The sequence below is a fragment of the Copadichromis virginalis genome, linkage group LG2 (genome assembly GCF_057382275.1).
Source record: "Copadichromis virginalis isolate Kocher_CV1m ecotype Utaka linkage group LG2, C_Virginalis_male_GT1.1, whole genome shotgun sequence".
Classification (NCBI taxonomy): Eukaryota; Metazoa; Chordata; class Actinopteri; order Cichliformes; family Cichlidae; genus Copadichromis; species Copadichromis virginalis.
In genome coordinates, this window is record NC_140619.1 from 28181295 (window position 1) to 28206894 (window position 25600).

Here is a 25600-nt window from a genome sequence, read left to right on the forward strand (position 1 = left end):
GATTGTGACATATGGTGTCTCTGACTGCACTTCCATCTTGTATGTCCGTGGGAGGGTCAGGATGTTCATGGTTTGGATCACTGCTGATGTTTGGTTCAGAAGGACAGTGTTCTCCTCTAATTGTGGCAATGTTGTGAAGAATCACACATGCCACAATAATGTCACATGCCCTTTCTGGGGTGACCCTGAGTCTTTGCAGGCACTGGAACCGGGCCTTAAGCATTCCGATAGTCATTTCAATTCTGGCTCTTGTCCTGCAATTAGCCAGATTATATCGCTGCTGTGGGCCCGGTTCAGGGTCAGGGTAAGGGGTAAGCAAATAGGGTAAACATGGATACCCCCTGTCACCAAGCAAGTAGCCAGTGAACTCTCCTAAGACAGAAGGATACACTTCAGTTCAAATGTCCCTGAAGCAATTGGTCTTTATATATTTTAAAGTATTCTCAACTCACCATGTCCAAATTTTGTGCTCAGTGTACATTCACGGAATATTTGTGAGTCATGGACAGAGCCTGGCCACTTGGCTTCCACATTTGTGATAATGTTGGCAGCATCATATATGATCTTCACAGTGCAGAGAACACAAATTAGCATCCATTACTATGATAAAATAATTTGTTAGTTTGAAATGCTACAGGGAACTATGTACCTGTACATTAATGCTGTGGAAAGACTTCCTGTTCACATAGTCTCCTTCATTTACTAAAGGAGCAATGATTGGAATGTGAGTGCCATCTGTACAGCCAATCACGCCTGGGAACCCTGAAAATAAATGTAAAATTTAAGTAGTAGTCCAAGTATCACCACACCATAAATTAAGTTTTGGTCATCCTGATACCTGCAATTTTGTGGAATCCCTCTTTGATGAATCTTGTGGGTCTATGACCGGGGAACACCACAAACGAGTGCAGGAGACGTTTCAGTGCAACTGTAACATTCCTGACTGCCCGACAGACGGTAGCCTTGGAAACGTGCTCAGCGTCACCAATATTATACAGAAAGCTCCCGTTTGCAAAAAACCGAAGTGCAATACAAATAATATGCAATGAACTGAGAGCATGTCCGCGATGTGTCACATGCGTAATATATGGCCTGAGGATGTTATTCAAATAACTTATAGATTGTGCTGAGAAACGGTAACGTTCGCACAGAAAATCATCAGGAAATGATAAAATGTCCAAACGCGCTCTAATCACTCTCTCCCGGCGGAGAGCTCTGCGGAGAATTTGGGCTTCACGATCTACTGGCTCTTCAAGGAAGGGACACGCCATGTCCGACACTTCCTACTGTCAGGTTTCCGACAAAGGGGCGGAGACAGTCAGGGTTAGTTGTAGTAAACCTGCTAGGGGGCAGGTTAGCTTCACGGCGTGTGTCGTCATAGTGACTCACTCAGGCTTCAGCTGAACTCGCTTTGTGAAACCGAAAACCCAGAGTTTTCGTTAACTCAGGGTATACTTACTCAGTTTTTCCACTAAACCGGCTTCCTGAAACAGGGCCCAGTAAACACTCTTTAAATCTTTAAAACTGAGAGGAAATGTTCTTGCAACCACGAATACCACCCTCCACCAAAAACCACCTACCCACACAAACACACGCAAAACATAATTAACTGTACAAGAAAGCAGAACTTTGCTGTAACTGTGGCACTAATTCTGATTCAGTAAATAAAACAAGCAAACAAAAAAAAACCAAACTGTCGTTCTGCACCCATTTTCTTATATTTGATCGACTCAGTTTTATAGTTGTTTTTTTTTTCTGGAAGTTTAAATCGGAACTTCAGCTGCAGTTCCCCGGTGCGGCCAGCAGCGGGCAGGGCTGCATGTAGTAAAGCAGGTCAGCCATGGAACCGCCTCTTCCAGTTCTCCATTTTGTATGTTTTTCTTAGAGGTTAGCGCCTACTTTCCTAAGGGATAGCTGGCAATCAGTGTAGTTACCAATCTCACCTTTTGCATGCAAATCTACAGCTAGATTGATTTGGGCGGCTGAAAAAACGCCGAGGCTGGGTGTGTTGTATCATTTGATGTCGGAATGTAGAGACGATACGCCGCGACAGGAGTAATGTTAGCAGACTCAATCAGGGTGTATCAACCAAAACAATGTTGACAGGCGACCTGTGGACAGATATCTGCAACCACTCATTTCAAGGGTAAATACGATACATTATTCACATTTAGTTGGTTCAGTTAATGCTAAAGCAGCCGTTGTAAGGACTGCGTTAGCTTGAAGGCTAATATTAGTGTCAACGACTTTAGCCTATTGCTACCTAGCATGTCAACAGTTAGCAAGAAGCTACCGCTGGGAAATCTTAAACTTGTCTTAACTTTACCAGTCTCTGCATACAGCGTGTAGTCTAATTCGCGATGTGTGTGTTTGCTTTAATTGCAGTGGATAAGAGGTCGAGATGTGTGCATTCATGTCAATATTGTGCTAATAGCTAGCGTAGTTAGCGGTTGCAGTTCGTTGAGTATCAGGCGCGATCAGGCAACTTTCCTCTGGTCTTGTACATAACTGGAGTTACCTGCTCTGTGCATGTGTTATTATCCAACTCCGTAGCATTTCTGCACATTTATCTGTGTTTGCACTCTGTATCTTATCGCTGTCTGTCTCCTCTCCCCTCTAAAGATGGATAAAGGTGGAGTGAAGAAGATAGCATACAGAAGAGATGACCATTTAAGCAAACTGGTCTATACTGAAAGCCCCGAGGAGGGAGGTCTGTTGAGAGTAGCTCCTCACAGTGCCATGTCTGTCACCTCTCCCGCCTCTGTCGTTCTTCCATCCAGCTCTTTGATGCAGCCAGGACAGGTGCCCAACGGCCTCAACAACAACACCCTTCCTGAGGAGCTCACCTCTGCCTCTGTCACTGCCACCGTAGGCTCGTTGATCGACAGTCCACAGCCCCGGGGATTGACCAAAGATCAGAGACCCCAGCACCAGCAGTTACTTCAGACGCAGACGACTTTTGGTCATCAAACCTTATCAGAAAATTTGTCCCAGTTGGATGCCAGTATGGCAGACATCACCCAGTCCTCCATGGATTCGCTAATTGGGGGATCAGATCCCAACTTCTTCCCTTTGAAAACGGAGGATTTCTTGGATAAAGGAGAGCAGGACCCAATTGACCTTGATAATGCCTTTGAGCCCATTGGGAAAGATATGGACGTGAACCAAAAGTTGTTCAGTGACAACACTCTGGATCTGCTGCAGGACTTTGACCTCTCTGGGTCCCCTTCAGATTTTTATGTAGGGGATGATGCTTTTTTGTCTTCTCTTGCAGATGATTCTTTGCTTGGAGTGACATCCGAGAGGGACATAAAACCTGCTGTAGTTGACAGCAGTAACACGACTGGGGCAGTGCCTGTTGCCCTTAATGGCAACAGTGTGACCAGTCCAGATCTATCCAGCCCTACCATATCCACAACTACTTCACTATCCCCTACAACCACTTTGTCTGCAATGGTGAAAAAAGAAAAAGATGCAGACTTCATCCAGCTCTGCACCCCAGGTGTGGTTAAACAGGAGAAGACCTCTGGAGGACAGAGTTATTGCCAAATTAGCGGCACGGCTTCTGGAGACATGGCTGGGACTAACGCCATCTCAGTCTGTGGGGTCAGCACTTCAGGAGGACAGACCTACCACTTTGGTGTGAACACACTGAGCAGTGATACTCCGCTGCAGAATGAGCAGAAGCCAGTTTCCAGCCTGTTTCTCCCAGTAACGACCATCGGTGGGATCTGGAACCGAGGCCAGGGTATTGGTAACAACTCATTAGTCCAGAGGGCTGGTGAGGGGTTCTCAAGTTCCCCCTCCTACCCCACCAGCTTTACCAGGTAACAACTGTCGACATCAGCTGTGTCCTATCACCCTTCATTTCAGTATGCCTGAATAACCACTATCTTTTATGTTTTAAGCCAAAAATGCCTTGTTTTTATCATATATATCATCTAGAGAAATTTAGTATTTAGTGCTGAAATACCACTGCAGCAGTGTTAGACTGCATTTTAGCAGCAGGTCTGTGGTCTTCAGAAGTCAGCCTGGTCATGAGCTGACTTGCCCACAAATACTCAAGATCCTTTGCTGAAATTCTTGTTTTTTTTAATTGGGTGTTTTTTTTTTTTGGTTTTTTTTTCTCGGTTAGTTGACTCAGAGTGTTAGTGGGGGTTTGCATCTCAGATTTGATCTTACTTGCAGAAGCCTTGCACCCCCTTGGTGGATATTCATAGCTTGTTTATGAGACTTTTTTTCTTTCTTTCTTTTTCTTTTCTTTTCTTTTCTTTTTTTTTTTTTTTTTTTGTAAATGCTGCTTGTGGTTAAGAAAGTTGTGTTTGAAATTCGGTTGCTGTTTTTATTTTCATGTGATTTGACTGTTAGTTTCAGTTGTACTCGTCTTGTTTATGTCTCAACTTTGGTAGACTTTGTTATCTGCTTTCAGATCGGACTTTGGCAACTCTGGTAAACCAGTCTTACAAAATGGTTATCAGATATTGGTGTCAGCCCAGACTGTTTCACTTTGACTTCACACAAGCAGCTACTCACGTCTACCTTTATCAAATAAAATGCTGGGTAATTAAAGCATTTAGTAAACTTTTATTTGTTAAACACATTACATTGACACTATTGATCCCTGGGAGGAAAATCAGCTTCAAAAAGTAAGGGTCAGCAAAGTAAAACGCTTACTTTTCAATACCAAGAACAGAAGTAAATGCGTTACAGGTGAAAATAATGCAGTTGTATAGAATTGGATCAGCAATCAAGAAAATATGTGAATTGCTATAGAAAGAGTCGCTGTATTGAGTTTTGACCTGCATCTTTTTCAGTCTGTAATCTTTATTTCTTCCCTGTATTTTAGTTAGTTTCTATTATTTGTGGGTTTTCAGCTAAAAAAATGTCTAAATTAAAGTTTTGCTGTTGATGGTGCTATTAGTGTGGGGCACTGATGTTTAGGTGGATGGTGTACATCAAAGTAGCACCACTGCTGCAGTTTTATTATAGTTCCTGATCAGTACAACTTCCTGCTTTTTTTTTTTTTTTTTTTTTTGCAGCGATAAGAGACGGTCTATTTTTATACCCACAGTGAGACATTTGAGGAAGTTCTTTATTTCTGCAATTTATTTTAAGCCTTTTTTATTTATCTCTAAATACATAAAAAATCATATTACAACCATATTACAATATGGCACAAATCACAGTTTATCACTCCAGTGTTTGTATTTAAATAAAAATACAGATATGAGAAATAACAATATGATATGTAACATTTACAATGGGTTTTGTTTCTCTGTTTCCTTATTCTGTAGAATTGGTGACTCATACAATTAGACGTTTTTTGTTTGACTTGTTTTGGTTCAGCATGGTTTAACCTCTAAGATAGTTAACCTACTAATCCTGCTTTGTGAGGCAGACTGATGGTCGCCACAGGATGTGGCTGCACCAGAAGCAGTAAGTGCTGAGATCTAAAGGAAGGATGTGCTGTTAAAGGCTCGGGGAATTCCACTTATATTCGAATCAGACAGGCCATCCTTTTGTTTTCCTTGACAAGAGTGTCAGTATGAGTCTCTATAGCTTGTTTCACTTCCACTCTGTGATCAACTGTTTTCTGATTTGTTGTTTTTATGTCCTAATCCCACTATCTCTTTTGTTTTCTATTATAAGAGTAAGGTTACCCAGTCAGGGAGTTCAATGAGTCATTTTTAGTAGCTCTTCCAGCTGTTTTGTGCTAAAATAAACCTGAGGACAGATAAGTAGGATCATGGTCTAAACAGATTATTTGAGCCCGTAATGTAATAATCAAATTATTTCTGTGTAAGGAGAAGTGAGGGGGGTAGGAAAGACACCTTCTGTTCCTATGATTTATTTCCAGTGAGCTTGCATTCTGGCTAATAGGAATCACAGTGTTTGCAGTGCACATGGCCTTACAAAGCATATTTTGTTTTGTAGTTACTTTGCTGCCCTGCAGATATTTTATGATTTCAGCTCCGAGGCTGACATGCAAACAGAGGTGTGTCAGAGAGTCTAACTGTCTGCTTTATTTGCATCTCTTTTACATTCACGCCTGTTTGATTCAGTATCTGATATGGGAGTGATCAGCTTAAAACTTGGTGCACCCTGTCAGCACAGCCACCGATGTGGTTGTGTTTGTATTGTGCAAATGATGCATGGTGCCATCTCCACAGCTGTCACACTGCTTGGTGAGCAGGAACAGATGAGTTCAGACATGAGATACACCTCAGCTTCATTTCACTTGAGCCTCTAATCGTCCTGTCTTTGTGAACAGTAAAGGTGTGTTTAGGCATGGGATTATGCCTGTCCGTGTGGTGTGAGGCGAAATGATTTTGTGTGCACCTCTGGCTGTTTATCTTATTAGTGTCTGAGTCTGTGTGTATGAGTAATTTTTGTGTGGTGTTTGTTTGACTCTGGTTGTGTTACATTTACTGGCTTGAAATGAACTGAGCACTGGGCTGTGTTTTGATTGTGTGGTCACCCGGCAGTTTGCATTAGGTAGAAAACTTCTCACGCTGCAATGCCACTGCTGCTTCCTTCTAAAATTGTGGCTCAGAGGGCATTGCGTGACACTGAGTGACCGACCTGAAATGGCACATTTTATAAATAGCACACACAGTAGATTTTTGCTGGGTTTCTCTGTGCAGGACTCCTAACATGAGTCCATTGTCCATTAGTTTCAAACGTCCGCTGTGAATTCCGTGCATCACGTTGTATTATAGTATGATGAACTGACTCGTAGATAACCTGTTTGCAGTTAATCAAGAATGCGAATGCGTCACTTTAAGAAATGTGGAGCTTTGTTTATTTTGGGAAATACACACCCTCATCATGTCATGCCTAGTTTTGACCACCAGACGTGATGGATCGATGGAACTGGTATAAATATATTCCTTCAATAGATAATAATCCACCTTATTTTTTCTGAGTGCTTCTTCAGCCTTTTATGAAACCATAAAAATATAGATGTAGGGGAAAGGAAACCTTATGCCTTGTTAACATGCAAGTTCCAAAGATAACTAAAGACACTGGCATGATTGTGAGATTGTTCTGTGCAAATTCTGGGCATAGGTTTGCAGACAGTTTTCTACTTGTTGCAGCTGTCTATACTTTTACCACGGGGCAGTGTCACAGACAGCTGGTCTGTGGGATAGTTGTCTTCATGTTCATGTGGTTATTGGTAGTTTAGCTTAGCTCTCATCTCAGAAAATCAGAGTCAAGTCAGAAAAGAGCATTTGTTTTGCTCGATAGCGTATGGTAGAGCACTCATTAGCAGTACTTGGTGTACAGCAAATTTCTGTTTAGTTTTGGTTTTTTGCACTTCAGAACATCACCGTTGCTCATTTACAAATAAAGTCTGGTTGGTATTCAGTGTATGGCTTATTTTGTAAGCCACAAATGCACAACAGCGCTAGTACACATTACAAGCTCTATAGTTTTACTGCTTTTCTACTACTTTACTATTGCTTTCATTTTTGCCAACGTTGATACTAAAGTTGGGGTTGGTGGAACCGCTCCAACTTTACAAGTAGGAAGTCCGATTTGAGGGGGTGTTCCAGCTGAAAAGTACGACAGGGAACTCAGGATTTCAGACTTCCCTTCAGATGGAACACAGCTTTATTATACAAAGAACAGGATTGTAGTAAAGTAAAAGAGAATGTTAAAAAAGATGAAAACTGTCCACTGCAGTCACTACCTCTGCTTTTCATTAGGGGTGGGGGAAAAAATCGATACTGTGTAGTATCGTGATATTTTGTTTGCTAATAATGTATCGATACAGGGACAGCAGAAATCAATATTTTGTTACAAAAAAGTTTTTGTGGAATGGAACATGCTCTGACTTCAGAGCATGTTGATCAGCTCCTTTTTCTGAGCAAGAATCCTGACATTCCTTCACTGTCCAAATGTGTTTAACTTTTTTTTTTGGCAGCAATAAACATGACAGTTTACTTATTTTAATTTAAGACATGTTTTATTTTAATTAAGTTTAAAACTTTTTTTATTTAATGTAAAATTATATTTTGTTTTAATTTACTTTCAAATTCTTCAGTTGCTGAATGGGCTGCATAGTTATCATAAATTTCATAGTTCAGAATAGCTATAATTGTACCAGATGGTTGCATTCAGTTAAGTTGGACTAGACTGTAATACAAACCGTTCAGTTTGTCAACAGTAAAACTGACTGAAATGAGAGAAAGACTGAGTGTGAGACTTTGATATTAGATAAAATGAATATTGATAAAGTTTACCTTGACGTACAGAATCTGAATATCGCAAAATATTTTAAAAAATTGCAATAATATCATATCGTGGGATGTATGGTGATTCCCACCTCTACTTTTCATGGTGTTTTTTTTCTTAATTTGTTTGGCACTTCTCCCTGTATCAGTTGAACTTTCCTCACATGTTCAGAAGAACTTCTTAACCAAGCAGGATTTATCCTTTGTGGAGGGTCATCCCCATTGGGCTGTGTGCTTTTTTTTTTTTTTTTTTTTTTTTTTTTTTTTTTAAATCGGACTACACAGAAGCACATCTGTGTAGAGTTGCATAACCAGTCCGTCACTCTGGATAGCCAAATACCATAAATACCACTTAAGCTGTTACTTATAGTCTTCTGGTCATTTTCCAAAGTTGTGCCGCAGTGGTTTCTGGAGATTTACTTTTTGCGGGGTGTATCTCAGCGAGTTTTGAGGTTATTCTAGAGCTTAAAGAACATTCAGACACAAGATCTTTTTAACACGGGTACTTAAAGACATTTGGGATTGTCATTGTTAATCCATCTTTGGTTTTAGAGTAGGCAGTCATCAATTTGAGTAATGGTATCTTCTGTGCTGACACACATGGCAATGGAAGAGAGAAAATGGTGAAAAAGGCTCTCAGACTGCACTGAAGCTAAACAACGGCACATAATTTAAACTATCTTAAAAATAATAATGTAAATATTTTGTGTTTAATTAGTTTTCCCCTTTGGCTTATTGGGATCTCAGGGGTTTTCATTGGGTTGGTGTGCTGCTCCCACTAAGGCAAATACACTGGACTAAAGATAATTAATATTTTTGTTAACCAAAACAACAGACGCATCATTAAAATATTGATTTGTACTTTGTGCTTTGACATTATCTTGTCTTGTTGTAGGATAAAGATGAGCTCTAGTTTTTGTAGCATAATCATATTGTCTATCATTATGTTGTTGTTGGTGCATGCTGCAGATTAGTATTTGTAGATTTGTGCATTTATTCAAGGAACTTTGTTTGCAGGCGTAATGAAACTGATTCATTGAATAGAGCCGTTGTCACTTAGAGTTGTCTTGTGTAGCTTCAGCATCTGCTTTTCACTTTATGTGTGCATTTGGATGATTTATGAGTTAGGTTTTCACACATATAAAAGGCCTTAAATTCAAGTTTCCGCTCAAGCAATTCCTTTAGCTCAGTTTTTCTGTTTATTAAGTAGATTCTCTGGAAAGTTAAAGCAAATATTTTCGTAATGGATCCCTCGTTTAAGTTATTTTTTTGGCCAAAAAAGCCACACTTTACTTTCCTGGAGCAGCCATGGGGATTGGCTGCATTTTTCTGCATGATACTCTAGTGGAGTCTGAGATTTTCTTTCAAACAAGTGATTTGAGAACACATTTGGTGCATTAACTAATTAAAAAGAAATCATTTGCTACAGAGTAACAAATGTGTTGTTATAGTAACAACAAATGTCTTGTTACTGCAACCCAAACATTTGTTACAAAGTCACAAATGTTTGGGTTGCATTTGTTACAAAGTCACAAATGTTTGGGTTGCAGGGTTAACCACCTGACTTGATGACGCTGCACAGGCAGCGTTTAGTGAATCTGACCTTCTGACTCTGAGCTCGTGTGCAGTCAAGATGGGGGCGAATGAAGCAGTGCCTGGACGAGACGGTGATCTCACTAACGTGGTAACTCTCCAGAGAATTTCACATGTGGGAATACTGAGTCTACTGTGGAAACTGACTATGACTCACAGCTGAATGAAACTCGGGAGAGTAAATCTCTTGAAAATATTTTGATTCAACACAGGTGCTGCTTTGAAGGAGCTTCTTCTCTTCCACAGAAAATGCCTTTGTTTAATGTTTTATCATGCATTAAAAAGAAACAAACAGCTAAAGCTTCTATGTGAACATTTTAGGCAGTGCTCTTCCGATCAAAATGTTGGTATGATTCCTGCCCTCAGGGCTGTGTATTATGATAGCTACAGTGTTTATAAGACACTGCAGAGACCTGTTCAGCTAGTGAGATCCTTATCAAACCGTTGCAGCAGTGGTGGGCCTCAATCTGAAGTTAGAAAGTGTGTTTAAGTTGTATTGGTGAACTAAAACTGGTGTCATGAGTGCCAGCTGTGGTTTAAAAGCTGGTTTGATACTTGAGTTATTTGTGGTCAGTCATTAATTTATATATAACTGTGTGTATTTAAATAAAACCTGCTTGTAAGCCTATACTAACCTCTGTGCCTTAACTCTGTGTTTAGAAAGTAATCTTTGGTCAGAGTCCCAGTTCACTGCACAGTCTTGCCGCGGCACACCCCTCTACTCGCTCAGCCGTCCTCTACCTCTCGCTCCCTCTTTCTCCCTCTGTCCCCTGCTTTTACTTCCTGCAGTCAAGGGCAGAGACCATGACCGTCAGCAGAAGCTTTCAACTGCTGTGTATCGCTTCTTCTTGTGTGTGTGTGTGTGTGTGCATGACATTTCTTTCTGTTGACTATGTGTATTATTCATGAATGTGTAGGTGCGCGCATGTATGTGTGCATGTGGGTGTGTCATGAGCACCGAGGCAGGAAGGCAGACCGCAGAGCACAGCCGTGAAGCTCTCACTCCTCTGACCTACTTTCTCTCCCGCCTCGCCACATCTGGCGCCGAGTGAATGCACCAGATCAAATGCCAGCCATTCCAGTCTCTTTCACGTTATTACTGCATTCCCCTGTAACCACAGTGCTGCTTTTTCTATATTTACTCTTTGTTGAGTTTTGATGCTGAATAGGCTTACAGAAACTCCCCATATTGAGGATAAGAGGATACAGCTAGGTTAACTCTGTGCATTATGTGCTTTTTTTTGTTGTTGTTGTTGTTGTTGTTGTTGTTTTTTTTCCTTTCAGTGAAGTTGTTGAGTCAGCAAGTCAAACCTTTGGGAATGGGATCCTCCCACATCCAGTAATACCCAGTTAAAGGTATTACAGTATCCAATTCATTCAGCCAGGAAGTTACCTCCCACCTACACGTACGAACAGCTTCTATTATGGAAACTTGTATGGAAACTCGGATCCTAGGGGGTTGTTCTTCCTATGCTTAGCAGCGAGTTGAGTCTAATTTCCTCTTCTGGTGCTCGAAGCCAAGCAGTAGTTGCTGCTTTGGGCTACAAACTGCCACTGTTATTGAAACCGATTTAGCACGAAGAGGAAGACAGTGGCCCTTTGTGGACAGTGACACAGAGGGACAATCCAGAGTGCCTGTATGATGAAACAAAGCAACAGCCATGAGAAAACTTGATGTAGATGTAAAAACCGAAATAGTATGCTTTTTCACGTGTTCACTGTACCTTGACAGCGTGCCTCATTGAGTAAAGGCGTAGCACCAGTATGTATAAAGACATACTGTTATTATTAGACACCATACATCATAGATATTTTTGAAACGTCTAGCCCAGAAAGAAAAAAAAAATCCTGCCACTCACTCATAAAACCTCTTTAATTGTTCTGCATATGAGAACGATTCAGAGTGCACAAACCAGTTCTCCTCTATATTTCAGTGGTGTACTTCCTCATACACTTCTACCGGCTCTGCTCCAAACGTCTGATGAAGATGAGATGTTTGTGGGATGATGTTAATCCATATTTGTAGCTGCAATTGCCAGTAAAATAAAGCAACCATCACAAGTGAGGCTGACAAATCCAGTAAAATGATTGGTCATAATCTTTTCAGTGCGATGACTCATTTGCAGTGGTTGGTTATAAAGTAGGTCAAGTAGTTTGAGGAAAAATATGTGTAAGAAAAGCTTCAAATGATTTATCATCTGCAAAAGAAGAATAACTGATAATCTGAATGGGCAGACAGTGGAGTATAGAGAGTAGGGGGCTGCCAAGTTCCTTGTGATGCACGCAGCTTAAAGGGGATTATGAATTGTTAAGCAGGGCATTGGGACACCTGCGTTAGCACAAGTGTGTTGCCTGCTTAACGCCCAGGCTCATTGATTGCGCTCCTAAGCAGCTAACTTTCCCAGCGCTGCTCGTGTTGAAGGCGAGCCCCCACTCAGGGTGTCTCTGCCTTTGTTCTGCGTCTGAGCTCTGACCGAGAGTACACTCAGAGGGAATGCAAGAACTTCCTGTTGATTGTGAGCACGCACTTCAGCAGATGGTTTCAGAAAGAGGAAATTTGGTCTCCCCACATTGCCTTGCAGCTTTGAGTGGTTTGCATCTGACAATCCACAAAGACAGATTTGCAGCTCATATTATGGTGAAGTTCAGTTTCATCAGCTGATTTCACAATGAGATTTTGAGTGTCATAGACAGCCACAACTTCTCTTCGGGGTTACATTGTTGTCGTTCTTGCAAGCATTTACCAGCAGCAGTAATTGGATTTAAGCCAGTAGTCCAAAGCCTTCTAGTAAAGCTGCTCTGCTGACACCATTTCAGTGGACCAGTCAAGGACAAACCCTCTGACATCATCATCATCATCATCATCATCAGTCTAGACTCATTAGCAGCCACCGCCCATCGTGCAGGCCACTACACTCTCATTTGGGGGCTTCGTGGTCTTATTTTATTTTTACCCATCATGCAGTACGATCCAGAGGCCTTATAAGTGATCCAAAATGCTGTGGCACAAACCTCAAACATAGACCCGAATCATGAAACATTATCTTCAGTGACAAGTACAACAGAGAACTGTGCAGCAGATGGTATTTCCCCCACACAGCCATGACCTCTCAGATCTATAGGCCTCAGTAAAGCTGTAGTTCAGCCTGTGTGGAGAACTGGTGATGTTTTAAAGGGAGAGAGCAGAAAATATTGATTTGATTTTTAGCTTAATATGGGAAAAAACTGTATATAGCATTGTTGTTCAAAGCATCCTGGCTTTATATTTGGTTCTTTATATTTTTCTACAGTATAGTGTGTTGGTATAGCCACACTGAAGCATTGTGTTAAACTCTAAAGCTTGGAACAGGCTGCAAATATAATAGCGACGTATTATCACCTAATAACTTTGTTACAGGACACATTTTGGCAAACCGTAGCTTCTTAACACATCCAGCAGGGGTGAAACGATAGCATTGTTATTTGGAGGCATTCTTCTGAATATTTGCATACATATTTATACATCTGTTAAGAGTTTCTGCTTATTGTTTTTGTTTTTTCTTTGTGCTTAGGTTAGAGCTTTTGTTGAAAGCAGCCACAAGCTGTTATTACTGAAAAGTGCTAAAGGTTAAACTTTTAAACAATGCACTGGAAAAGGCAGAGTGAGTAAAACATTTTGGAAATTGTTGAGGATTAACAATCATTTTCACATTTGATTCAGTGGTAATGTGAAAATATTGTTTACTTAACTAGGGTCACCTTAACTTTGGTAGGCTATGAGTTGTGCTCTGGGTATAAAGTGTAAAAAGATGCGTGGTCATTACAGGATGAATTTTGGGGTTTACAATGCGCACTTGAATGCATCATGAAGTCACATTTTCTTTTTATTACATGGTTGGCAAATTGATCTTGTTGTTAAAGTAGAGATGGTGCAACCGTCCCTCTCAGGTGATGTTAGTGTATAAATATAAACCAAAGTTCAGTGAGGTTAAAACCAGTCAAGGTCAAGGACATACCCCGACCTTGGCTTGTTTGTGTTAGTTTGGAAGAACTGCAGAGAGGGCAAAGTGAGCAGCACTAGAAAATAACATAACTTTCTGTTGGCTCACTTTGGGATCCCAAATGAATGCAAAGGTTATTCCACGTCAGTCATCAAGTCCCTCAAATCCAACCATTTAGGATTGAATTGAGAAAAATTCCAGTGGAGCAATCCACCTTAATAGGATTTCTGCAAAATTTCAGGTCCCACTGTTATTAGTTTTGTTTCTCAAAATACAAGACAAATCGAAACTAAAAGATTATTTGCAAAGTTTGTTTTGGAAGCAGAGCAGTGTAGTTTTTGCATCCTGACAGTACATCAAGAAGTTATGGTTGAGAAGACATGATGTGTCCTGGATGTTGTTACAGGACTTTATTGCAAAGAGAGAACTTGCTAATGCCACCTCCAGATCCCGTCTTAAAAATTAACTACAGTTTTATCGTTTTCATATGAATTAAGACAGTTTGTAGCAGCCAGACGTTGCTAATCAGATGTACTTGTCAAGTGTGACAATCCCTATAAAAGCAGACCTTCAGGCAGTTTGCTGATAAGGAACATTCAGGTGTGCATTAACACAGTGCAACCATATTCCCAAGAGTGGAAATCCCTGCAAATTCAGCACATGGTCAGACAGTGCAATGCTCAAAGAAACTGCAAAAAACCCAAGAGCTACCATTTTCTTTAGCCATCTAGAGCCATTTGACATATTAAAAGTGGAAGTTCATGACAGTAAAATTATAACAAGACTGAACATGCATGGCTTGTTTGGAAGGGTTTCAGGAGAAAACTCCTCTTGACAAATGACATGGCTGCACAGCTTAGGTTCACAAAGATGCATCTAGCAAAACATAAGACTTCTGGAGCAGTGTCCTTTGGACCGATCAGACCAAAGTGGAGATGTTTGGTAATATGCAATGTCAAATATGGAAATAGCCCGACACATCATATCAGCACTAACACCTCATTCCTGCTGTCAAGAGTTACTTTAATTAAAATGTTGAAACATTTTGGATCCTCGGTATTTTGGACCCTTGATCTGGAAAGCAGTGAATATCAGAATTTATTAAAGTCTTCAGCTGCTACATAAATGTGACTATTTTAAATATTTGTATTGGCAGATTAAAAGGGAACATCATCAAAACAATACAAATGTATTGCTGATACGTAAATGGTAATCATGTTATCCAAAATATAAAAAACTTTATGCAACCATTTTAGTGTCCAAAATGTGTATGAATAAAAATCAAAGAAGAATACGCTAATAACATGAGAGGGATTATGTGATAATGTACAAACAGGTGAAAAATGCAACGCTTTTTGCAAAGTGGAGCTCCTTTCAGTAATAAACAAACAAGGTCCAGTGCAAACCGTAAAAGGTCAATTCCTAGTCATTTGACAGCAGTTTGGCGTTTAAGGCAGTATTTGAAGAATAACAGGATAATAGTGCCATCTCTATTACCCTTCAACCAAGGTGATGCCTTTGATTTAAAGCATAACTGAGCAGAACTAGTTTTTCTTGTGAATACTTGAAAAGTCGGAGGGATGAGGGAGGCTCTGCTCTCTGTCATCACACATACTGAGCTATAATACGGGCATGTAGTTTTAATATTTCTTTTAAAGTGCAGCCCACATCAGCCTTAAATCAGTTAAAAAATAAATATCTCTAGGCTTAGTAGTCACTTCTTTGGTGTAACTTTGATGGATAATGAGAGTGGGAACATACTGCAAAACCATTACCCCACTGTTTGGTTTGTTGAATGTGGATTTGCTGGTAATTTCTTGTTTCCCTTTTCAACTGTTGCAAATGAATGATTGATTGTTTCTTATTTATACAAGTAATGCACCTACTTAAGCTGGGATGCATTGTTTTTTTTTTTTAAGCTGGGACGATAAATCTGGTTTTCAGGGCTTAAAAAACAGTTGTTATTGCACCATGCCCATTTATCATAATGTTCTTTCTGCGTAGTCTACCTCAAACATTTTGAAATCCTGCTCGTGTTACTCTTAAAAACATTTGTTTTTAAGTTCAAAATAATCATAAATGCCGGTTTCCTGGCTTACTCGTGAATTTAGTGGCTGTGTTCACTCTCTTTAAGCTGCGTTCACAGCTGACCAGAAGGGAGTTGTTTACGTAACACTCCACTTTTCGGCATTCGGCTCTCCTAATTAAAACGAGATTTGGAAGTAAACACTGGTTTGAGTTTGAGGTGTAAGAAAACAGTGCGGTGAAAGACGGAGAAAATGAAAGCTCGGAAACAATCACACAGTTGTACAGATTATAGAAAACTGACATGTATTGGCCACAGTGTGTTGTCAGGGGAGCTTAGCTTTCACAGATCTCGTGCTTCTTTGGTTTTCTTGCCTTTCTTTTGTAACAAGATTTATGAATGCTTCTGGACTTGATGCTTTGATGTTTTACTCAGGTTTTCCGGTCCTGCGCTGTCCATTGAAAGTGCATGAATGCCTGCTTTCATCTTAATACCCTCATGTTGTATAACAAAAAGTGAACTTGAGTCCTCTGCCAATAACCTCAATAAGTGTTTTGTTGTGTGCAGTGATGGTGTTCAGGAGAAGCTGTTGTCAAATACAATAGTTTTCATTGCAGCAGCAGATGTGTAAACATATGGACAGAAACGGTTATTGCACGTCTCAGGCTGCATATCCTCTCAGTGTGGGCGTTGTCATTGCTGTGGCCATTGGGTTAGAAAAGTTCATGAATGCAGCAAAGTCCTCTAGTGGCGGTTTTGAGCAAGTGCATTCTTAACCAGTATTGACCGGGTCTGGAAATGTTTGCGGTTCAATCACAGGAAGAAGGGCTGTTTGATGAAAACCACCGGATTTAGGATGTGACCGCAGATGTTGAGATAATTTAGGTTTTAAGGGCTGGGACTTTAAAGTTTTCTTCACTCAAGATGCTGAGATCAAACCAGAGTTTACAAAAATAGTCACTAGAGTGTGTGTGTGTGTGTGTGTGTATATATATGTAAATTGTTTTTTATTTGCTTCAAAGCTTCAGCACAGAGTTATAAATATGAACTACAGCTCAATTCTGGATAGGACAAGGCTGCATAAATAGCACTGTGTAAACACGCAGTTTGTGAATTTTACATGAATTTGATTGTGTTTTGCAGCTGTTTGATTTGAATCAGTTTAAACACTTTTGGCATGCAGTAAAATTACATTAGCGAGATGTCACTGTGTGTGAAATTGTGTTTTATTAAAAAATAAATAAATAAATAAAAATGCTGCTTCTTCCAATTCTATCTCCAGGCAGGAAGGGAGCACCGCTACATCCTCCACACAAGGAAAGAGCGGGACTCATAAAATCTGCCTGGTGTGCTCTGATGAGGCTTCGGGCTGCCACTATGGCGTTCTCACCTGCGGCAGCTGCAAAGTCTTCTTCAAGAGAGCAGTAGAAGGTGCAACACCCTAAAATATCATCATTTGTGTATTTATTGCCTCCTGTTACACAGTAATTACTAGTGTTTGCCTCTCATGTTAGCTCAAATACAGGGGTTATAATGTTAAAGTTGATGCCTTAATGTTTTAAAAGACCATGAAACACCTCATTAGATTTAGCCTGCAGTGTTTGCCTTAACATTTAAGGTAAATAACACATGGATCTTCTCTTCTGTGTGCTGCAGGGCAACATAATTACCTGTGTGCAGGGAGGAATGACTGCATAATAGACAAAATCAGGAGGAAGAACTGCCCAGCCTGCCGATTCCGAAAGTGTCTGATGGCAGGCATGAATCTGGAAGGTATGCAGCACCCGCATGGATATTTCAGATGCTTTGAGTTGTTTTATTTGCAACTGTTCACCCCTGTTATGTCTCCCGAAGCTCGCAAATTAAAGAAGAATCGGTTAAAGGGCGTCCAGCAGAGCAACCCACCAGAGGTTACACCTTCACCGCCAGTTGAGACCCGCTCCCTCGTACCCAAGTGCATGCCTCAGCTCGTTCCAACAATGTTATCCCTGCTGAAGGCGATAGAGCCAGACACCATCTACGCTGGCTACGACAGCACCCTGCCCGACAACTCCACCCGCCTCATGACCACCCTCAACAGGCTTGGAGGCCGACAGGTCATCTCTGCCGTCAAGTGGGCCAAGGCCCTGCCAGGTTAGTGGTGCTTGGTGTGATTAAGCTTATGGTGGGGAATTTGTAAAGTATAAATAGTAAAGACAGGTGATAAGTTGAAGGGTCTTAGCAAGGTGTCGTCACCAACACCTTGAGGCGACTGTTGTGATTTGGCGCTATATAAATAAAACTGAATTGAAGCAGGACAGCTTCAAGTCTCTGTAATGCTACTCGGGGGATAGATCATCGTTTCTCCCAAAGATATTCCATTTTTGGGTGTTTCGATGATGGTGGTAAAGAGTCTGGCATGTTTGACATGTTGCTACAAAACCTCCCACTGGTGTTCAACTGGTGTTAATTACGGTGAAAAGACAAACACTTAGAAGAACATTTTATTGATTTGTGCCCACTAAGGGAACAAATGGAACCAAACCACAACAGCAAAAATGCCCCCAACAGCTAAACAGAACCAGCAAATCCCAGAACTGTTGCAGTCAAGCATTTAGGTTTGTTCTGTAGGGCTGGCCTCTTTGCTCGACGGTCTGATTGTCACCCTGTGGGATCCCACAGAGGAGGTTAAGGGTTAGGGTAGAGGTTAGGATAGTGCGATCCACCCTCCATTAAAGTACAGCGAGTGGCCCACATACACCAAATCAGTATGCAACAAATGAGAGAGAAACACGCACATCTATGAGTTTGTTTCTCACTTCAGCATGAAGAGATGTCTACACATCAACATTTCATTTTAGCCTAATTAGTTGAAATAAGTAGATTTATGCTGAACATCATATTAATGGTATTTTAATGCATGAAAGGGAAAATGAGCTAAAATGGCCTTGATTGGCGAGCTATCATCAGTCACTTTGACCATCTGCACAACCCTACTGTGCCCTTCTCTTGGCGTGCACCACACGTACACTCGCCCACCTTCAGAGAATATAGTGACAGATGACTCATCTGACCTTATCACTTTTTCCACATCTCTGCGAACTGTTGTCTTTGCGGTTTGTTTGTACTGCCAAACTCTCAAATGTAGATTCTTCTTTGTAACGAGGACTTCATGTTCTGTAACTCCATGTAGTTTATTTCAGTGTAGTTTCCAAAATACCTGTTTTTAATGACAGTTCCACTATGTCCTTTATTAACATTTTAAGCTATGTTATGAGGAGAAGCTTCTTTGTTGTTTTACATGCTAATGCAGAAATATCATGTTTGTGGTATTAACCACAGCTTCACTGGTTGCTATTGTCTTTCTGAAGCAAATGTCACTCTGGGTGTTTTCCGTGTTAAGCATAGTCTTGTGTGTTCGCCAACAGTGATGCCTCTTTAAAGTCTGTGCAAACAGTTGTTTAGCATTTTACTTGTAAACCACAGACCACCTCTGGAAAATGAATATAATTATTTTATATCGTGACTGCTTTAAAAAACCAGTTGAGGTATTTCCACGTCCTTCCCCTCAGGTTTCAGGAACCTGCACCTGGATGACCAGATGACTCTGCTGCAGTACTCCTGGCTCTTCCTCATGACTTTTAGTTTGGGCTGGAGGTCTTACCAGCAGTGCAACGGCAACATGCTCTGCTTTGCGCCAGACCTCGTCATCAATGAGTAAGTATTGCTAAGCATTCTAAATCGTCTGATACCTAAAGGACGACTAGACCGGTGTATATTTAAAATAAGTGAAATAATGTGTCACTGCTGTCGGGATTGTTAAAGTAAAAACATAGATGACCAGGTGACTCAAGCACAAACATCTGCTTGTTGAAGTGTATCAGAGCAGCTCTCTGCTGTGTGTCCCATCTACCAACATTCAAACTGTGTCTGCCTGCTCTTACTAGTAATCTGTGTCTGATCCTTCTTATAGAATCTGAGAGCAGTGAGCCGTTGTCAGAGCTATCGTGCTTAGGGCTATAATAGGCCTTTTGCTTTTCATTTTTCTCCCCCTAATCAGAAGCTTAAAATTAGCATGATCATAATTAATATCTGACGAGGGTGTGTTTTCTGTTGTTAGTCAGCTCCAAACAAACCTCATTTGCTGCCTGTCTTTTGTCATAATTTGCCAAAAATAATCTTTCAAACATTTGTTTGTTGTCCCGCCATGGGGAACGCTGTCTTAGTATTGTCTTCATACCCTCTTTTTTTAATCTACCCAAACAGTACTGGAGACAAAATCATGCTGCTTCCCTATAAATGAGGATGGCTCAGTATCAGATGTCATTTAAGTTTCTTTTCCTATTTTACCCAGAAGGCCTCTCTCAGCTGACTGTTTAACTGTACCAGTTACACAGACCTAGAGATCTGGTAACCAACGGTAGTAAAGGGGGGAAAAAAGAAGCATATTCCTAAACCAGTGGGGAATTGGTCACTGGAAGTTGCTGGCAGTGAAGGAGATATACAGCACTGCACTAAAAACCACGATTTGATTGCCACGGTCACCTGTAGTTTGTATGAAAGATGCAGATTTGTCCGTAAACAGAGCTCCAATATATACAAATGGCTCAATATAAATATCCAAGTATATTACACAAGCCCCTACTACTTAGCTAATAGTTGGCTTTTGTTTGCACACAAGTTGGAATCTACCATGCTGGCGACAGCTTTCAGCCAGAACAATCACAAGGAGGTTTTTGGTGCAGCACCCTCTTTGCAACAAATTTCACCTAGCTACCAACTGTGAACAAGCACTCACCAACTATACTCGGGTGATACAATTTTTTCCTTTTCAACTTGAAGCCTTAACTGTCCAGCTGAATACCTTCATCATCAGATGCCATCATGGCTCCTCTCTGACAGTCACCGTCTAGTCCTCGCCATACAGCCAGGTGTGGGATCATGTTAACTTAGACATCCAAGCCTGTTGGGGTTAATGCTTGTTTTTATGCTCACCATGGCCCCTGTAACACGGCGGTTATGCTGCTAGCACGTTGGTGTGTTGTGAGACTTTCTGGGACTGTAAAGTCTTTGATTCTGGTTTAAACTTCTTCCCTTCCTATACTGGCGCTGATGTGGCGTTATCTTCTGAGTGTGGGCACTTATGATTCGGGAGAGTGCTGTGGTAGCTTCCTTCACCTTGACAGCAGACATAAATAGAAGCGACTGCATGACGACGTTGCAGTGGCGTGCGAAGCATCAAATGTGGGGGGAATACTGGTGCCTTAAGCCTTGCACATGAGGATCAGTTGTTTGCTTCATGGGCTAACCCCATGTTGGCAAGCCTGTTACTAAACAGTGGCTCTCTCACCGGATTATGTAAGTTAACTAGCAAAGGACTGCAGCTACCTGTGTGTCATTGTGCTCATTCCTTTAGGGGAATGACACCTCCTGGGCTCTGTTTATACAAGATGAAATTGTATTGAAGTCAATCATTGCCGGGATTTATAAGTTAAATGTCACTGTACTCCACTGTGAGCTGTCTTACCTTGAAAGAAGAGAGTAGCAGAGATAAAGAGAGGCTCATCTTGAATGATGAGTGATATTGAACTACCCTCATTTTATAGGTAATGCTGTTAGAGCATTCACCATAAACATCAATCATGTTATCAGAGAACCGAGGTTAAAGGACCAGTAACCTCAAGTTTGTTTGTCAGCGACATGTCGCAAACGTTGCCCAGGTGTATTTCACAAAGCTTGGTGTAGAGGCAGCACATGTGTTCGAGAAGACACTGCACAGGAGGATCACTTATCAACTGGAAGTTAGGACACTAGCCTCAGCAGAGATTACCCCTTTAAAATACCTTCCTTAGAATAATATCTAATAGAAGCAGATAGTTTATTCTATATCCTATTTTTGAGGTTTTCATGTTTTGGTGTAACTCACAATATAAATGGATCACTGTAATGATCTGTACTAAATGGAAAAATGGATTTTCACCCTTCTACATCATGACCATGGACATAAAATGTACAGAAATATTACAGGTAGCACAACAGGAGAAATATTCTGAAATGTCTCTGTCTGAACCCACCAGGGAGAGGATGAAGCTGCCCTACATGACCGACCAGTTTGAGCAGATGCTGAAGATTTCCAGCGAGTTTGTTCGGCTGCAGGTTTCCCACGATGAGTACCTGTGCATGAAGGTCCTGCTGCTGCTCAGCACAGGTCAGACTTCCACCTGAGAGCAGCTGAACCTATGTTACAAAAGTCATTATCTCAATCCAATACTATAGACAATGTTGATGGATGCACAAGGCACATCTCAGCACTTTCTCAGTTAAACTAATACGTAGTTTTAATTGAGTACAGAAGTTTACAAAACTGCATTGTGGTGTGTGTGTGATCATTTAGTGCTGCAGAATTAAAGGTGCCAGACTACATTTAATACTTAAACACATTTATATAGTCTTTAGAGCTAGATCTCTGCCTTGTAGACTATTTGGATAGTCATTAGGTGCTGTTTGTGTCCTTCACAGCATGGATGTTTTAAGTAGTTAATGGTGTTTAAAATGCCCTTCCGTGATTGCGGTTTAAACCTGGAAGTGTGATGGCTGTAGCGTGAGACACGGGCAGTAAAAGTGAGGCACTCCCCTGATTTTATTTCCAAGATGGTGACATTGAGTGTCCTCCTCTCCCACAGTGCCAAAGGACGGCCTGAAGAGCCAAGCAGTGTTTGATGAGATTCGCATGTCGTATATCAAGGAGCTAGGAAAAGCCATTGTGAAGCGTGAGGAGAACTCCAGCCAGAACTGGCAGCGATTCTATCAGCTCACCAAGTTGCTGGATTCCATGCATGAGGTACAAAGACTGAGCACATGATCCCAAAACCTATCCGTGCCAGCAAGTCGTTATTGACCATCTGCAGTCCCTAAATCCTTAAACAATGGTCTGTTATCTGTGACTTATCAGATTAATCATTTTAAAGTGCAGAGAGATTTGAGGGAGACTTGTTTCAGTGATACAAAACAGAAAAGTACAGATTTGATAGTACTTCCTAAAGTGCAGCAAAATTGATCAGAAACTATCTGTGGAGGGTTTGCTCAGTTGCTTAATGTCGACAATTAAGAGAGTGTGATATATCAAAGACACTCACTGAGGTTCATAATAAACTAGAAGCACCTTTTTGTGGGGAACAAACTGGAACTAACCCCCAGTGCAGATGGACCGCCACTTACAGAAAAGATAGGAGAAAATAAACTTTAGACAGTATTAACGAACAGTGTCTGGCTTTTGACTCTCAGCTGGAAACTGTGCATAAAAAGCCAGCAGCCCGAGCCGATCACATCGCCCGTCACTTATCAGTGATCACCTGCTCTGGCACCTCTGCTAACACGATGCCAGAAGTTAACGAAAGACTCAGAAACCAAATATCCAATCTAGGAGGAACTCAACCTACTTTATCAGATTGCTGAATGTGAACCAGAAGCAGCTGTGTGAAAGGGATATGGCTTTAGAAGCAAGGAGTAAGCTAGTGGAGGGCTAACATACCGGCACAAAAATTGTCTGAGAATGCAATCAGGACCTTAAAAAAAAAGACTACAAAAAGGCTCATTTAATACTCGAAGTGAAACTGGTGAACCCACCATCAAAGCTACACATTGCTGGTGCAGTTTGTTTTGTAGGTTTGCATGTAGCATTGTCAGCCAGTGTAGGGTACTGTGCACAAGTCTTGATCCATCCCTCATTTCTTTATGTTTTGCTTAAAAGAAGATGGACTTTTTTGTAATTTCTAAATTGGTCTTGAGCAGTAACACTACAGGCTTTTCAAAGTTTTTTTTTTTTTTTTTTGTTTTTTGGACATTGGCTGCTTTTTCATTCACTTTCACTCCTCGTACAACTTTCAGAGGAAAGTTAAGAATGTCACTTAACACAGACAAGTGAAACGCGGAATGAATCGGTGTTGTCTACAAATAACACATTTTAAATTATGGGGGTTTTAAGCAGTTTGTTACTAGCAGCCTGCTCCAAAAACACATAATTTGTTCCCATTTCTTTACTTAAAAAATGTCAAACATAACACAGAACAGTATTAATTGTAAAATAATATTTTATTAATAATAGTAACATAGTATTTTTGTACCAACAAGGTGATTCCCAAAGAGCTGTTAGCTGAAATGTTTGCCTTAATATTTTAAGGTGGATAAGTATGTACAGTCAATCAGTGGTATCTGACACTCATGTCCTTAAGAAATAGGCCACCTGTAAAACACGCTGGGCACTTATAGCTAGTGTTGTTGATGGGATAATAAAAAGCAGAAAAGTATGGTGATCACACTACTATCTAGAAAGCATCAGATTGGCACCAGTTTTCAGTCTAATCTAAAAACACACTGCCAGTGTAGTAAAAGCATAAAAGATGGTGTTCCATTGTGGTTTTCTATTAGGCATGGATTGTCCTCCCCACAAAGTGGATAAGCGTTATTAAAGCAGGGAGGGATCATCTTGACAGAGAACAGAACAAACTACTTAAGAAAATGACAAGAAAGAGTTCAGGCTGTATTTCTGTGTATGTTAATTGAATTACATGAGAGCAGCAGCTGTACTGTAACTTTGACTTAAATGTTTTCAAGCCAGTTTTTGTTGCTCGCTGGAAATATTTGTATATTTGATGGACTGTTTAAAATGCCACTCATAGTTTTAAACCATTATTCAGGAAACACTTGCATGTGTTTTATGTTAATCACGTTCTGATGTTTCCTCCTCTTGCGTTCTCTCCAGATGGTCGGTGGTCTGCTGAGTTTCTGCTTCTACACCTTTGTGAATAAATCCCTGAGCGTGGAGTTCCCAGAGATGCTGGCAGAGATCATCAGCAACCAGTTGCCAAAATTCAAGGCTGGGAGCGTCAAACCTCTGCTCTTCCACCAGAGATGACTCACCCCCATAACAGACACAATGCCTTAAAAAAAAAAAAAAAAAAAAAAAAGTCCCACCACATAATCTCACCTCACCACCCTTACCCCAACCCCAGAAGACTTGAGGATCCCAGGCGCGGATGATGTATTTTGGGAGCACGTATGCAACTCTTGTGTAGTGGCTCACGGGTCTGATGGGAGAGGGCGGAGATGTTTGTGTAGAAACGGCAAGCACAAGAGGTTTGGTTTTGTTGAACAGTGTAGGATGTAGTGTGTAACAATGATTAGGACTTGTTTGTAAGATAAAAGATAATCACAGAAGAACTAGACTAACATCAACGTCATCTCAGGTTTCTTACCTTCAAATTCAGAACGTTATCTAAAATAGATTGAACAAATATCTATGTACAGGTTCTGATAGTATTTTCTACATTTTCAAATTATGACAGTTTCTACAATTACCCAGGTTGATGTTACCCAAGAGGGTAGCGAAGCTTAACATGCTCGTCGGTAGGCTTTTAGACTGTATGTTCCACTTTTAGTTTTTATAGGAGGTTGTAACAAAATGTTTTATCAGTCACATGGGGGGAGAGTGTGTTTTATAGTCATTTAAAAAGCGTATTTAGTGGCTTTTCTTTTTTTTTGGTTTTGCTAATTAACTTTGGAAAATACAAAACAAATCTATGGGACTGTTAAGAGACATCCATCGTTCTAAGGATTATTTCTTTCACAAGCTGACCTCTTCCAGGTTTACACACGTCTTTTATTATAAAAGGGAAAAAAAAACATGTGCCTTTTTTGCTTCAATGATCACTTAGCCATTTTTCTTCCGACCGTACTCTTTATCCCGTCATGGTCTACCTTCATCGTATGTTGATTGTACTTTTTAT

General features: G+C 40.7%; 1 protein-coding gene across 1 annotated transcript; it reads left to right on the forward strand.

Annotated features, from left to right (window-relative positions):
- The first annotated feature begins 1817 nt into the window (after positions 1 to 1817).
- On the forward strand, positions 1818 to 25498 carry nr3c1 (nuclear receptor subfamily 3, group C, member 1 (glucocorticoid receptor)). The gene is made up of 9 exons (XM_085477054.1): positions 1818 to 2146; positions 2623 to 3827; positions 17119 to 17267; positions 17493 to 17609; positions 17691 to 17969; positions 19388 to 19532; positions 21893 to 22023; positions 22499 to 22656; positions 24577 to 25498. The coding sequence occupies exons 2-9, from the start codon at positions 2623 to 2625 to the stop codon at positions 24727 to 24729; spliced, it is 2337 nt and encodes a 778-aa protein (XP_085333180.1). The 5' UTR covers positions 1818 to 2146; the 3' UTR covers positions 24730 to 25498.
- The last annotated feature ends 102 nt before the right edge of the window (positions 25499 to 25600 follow it).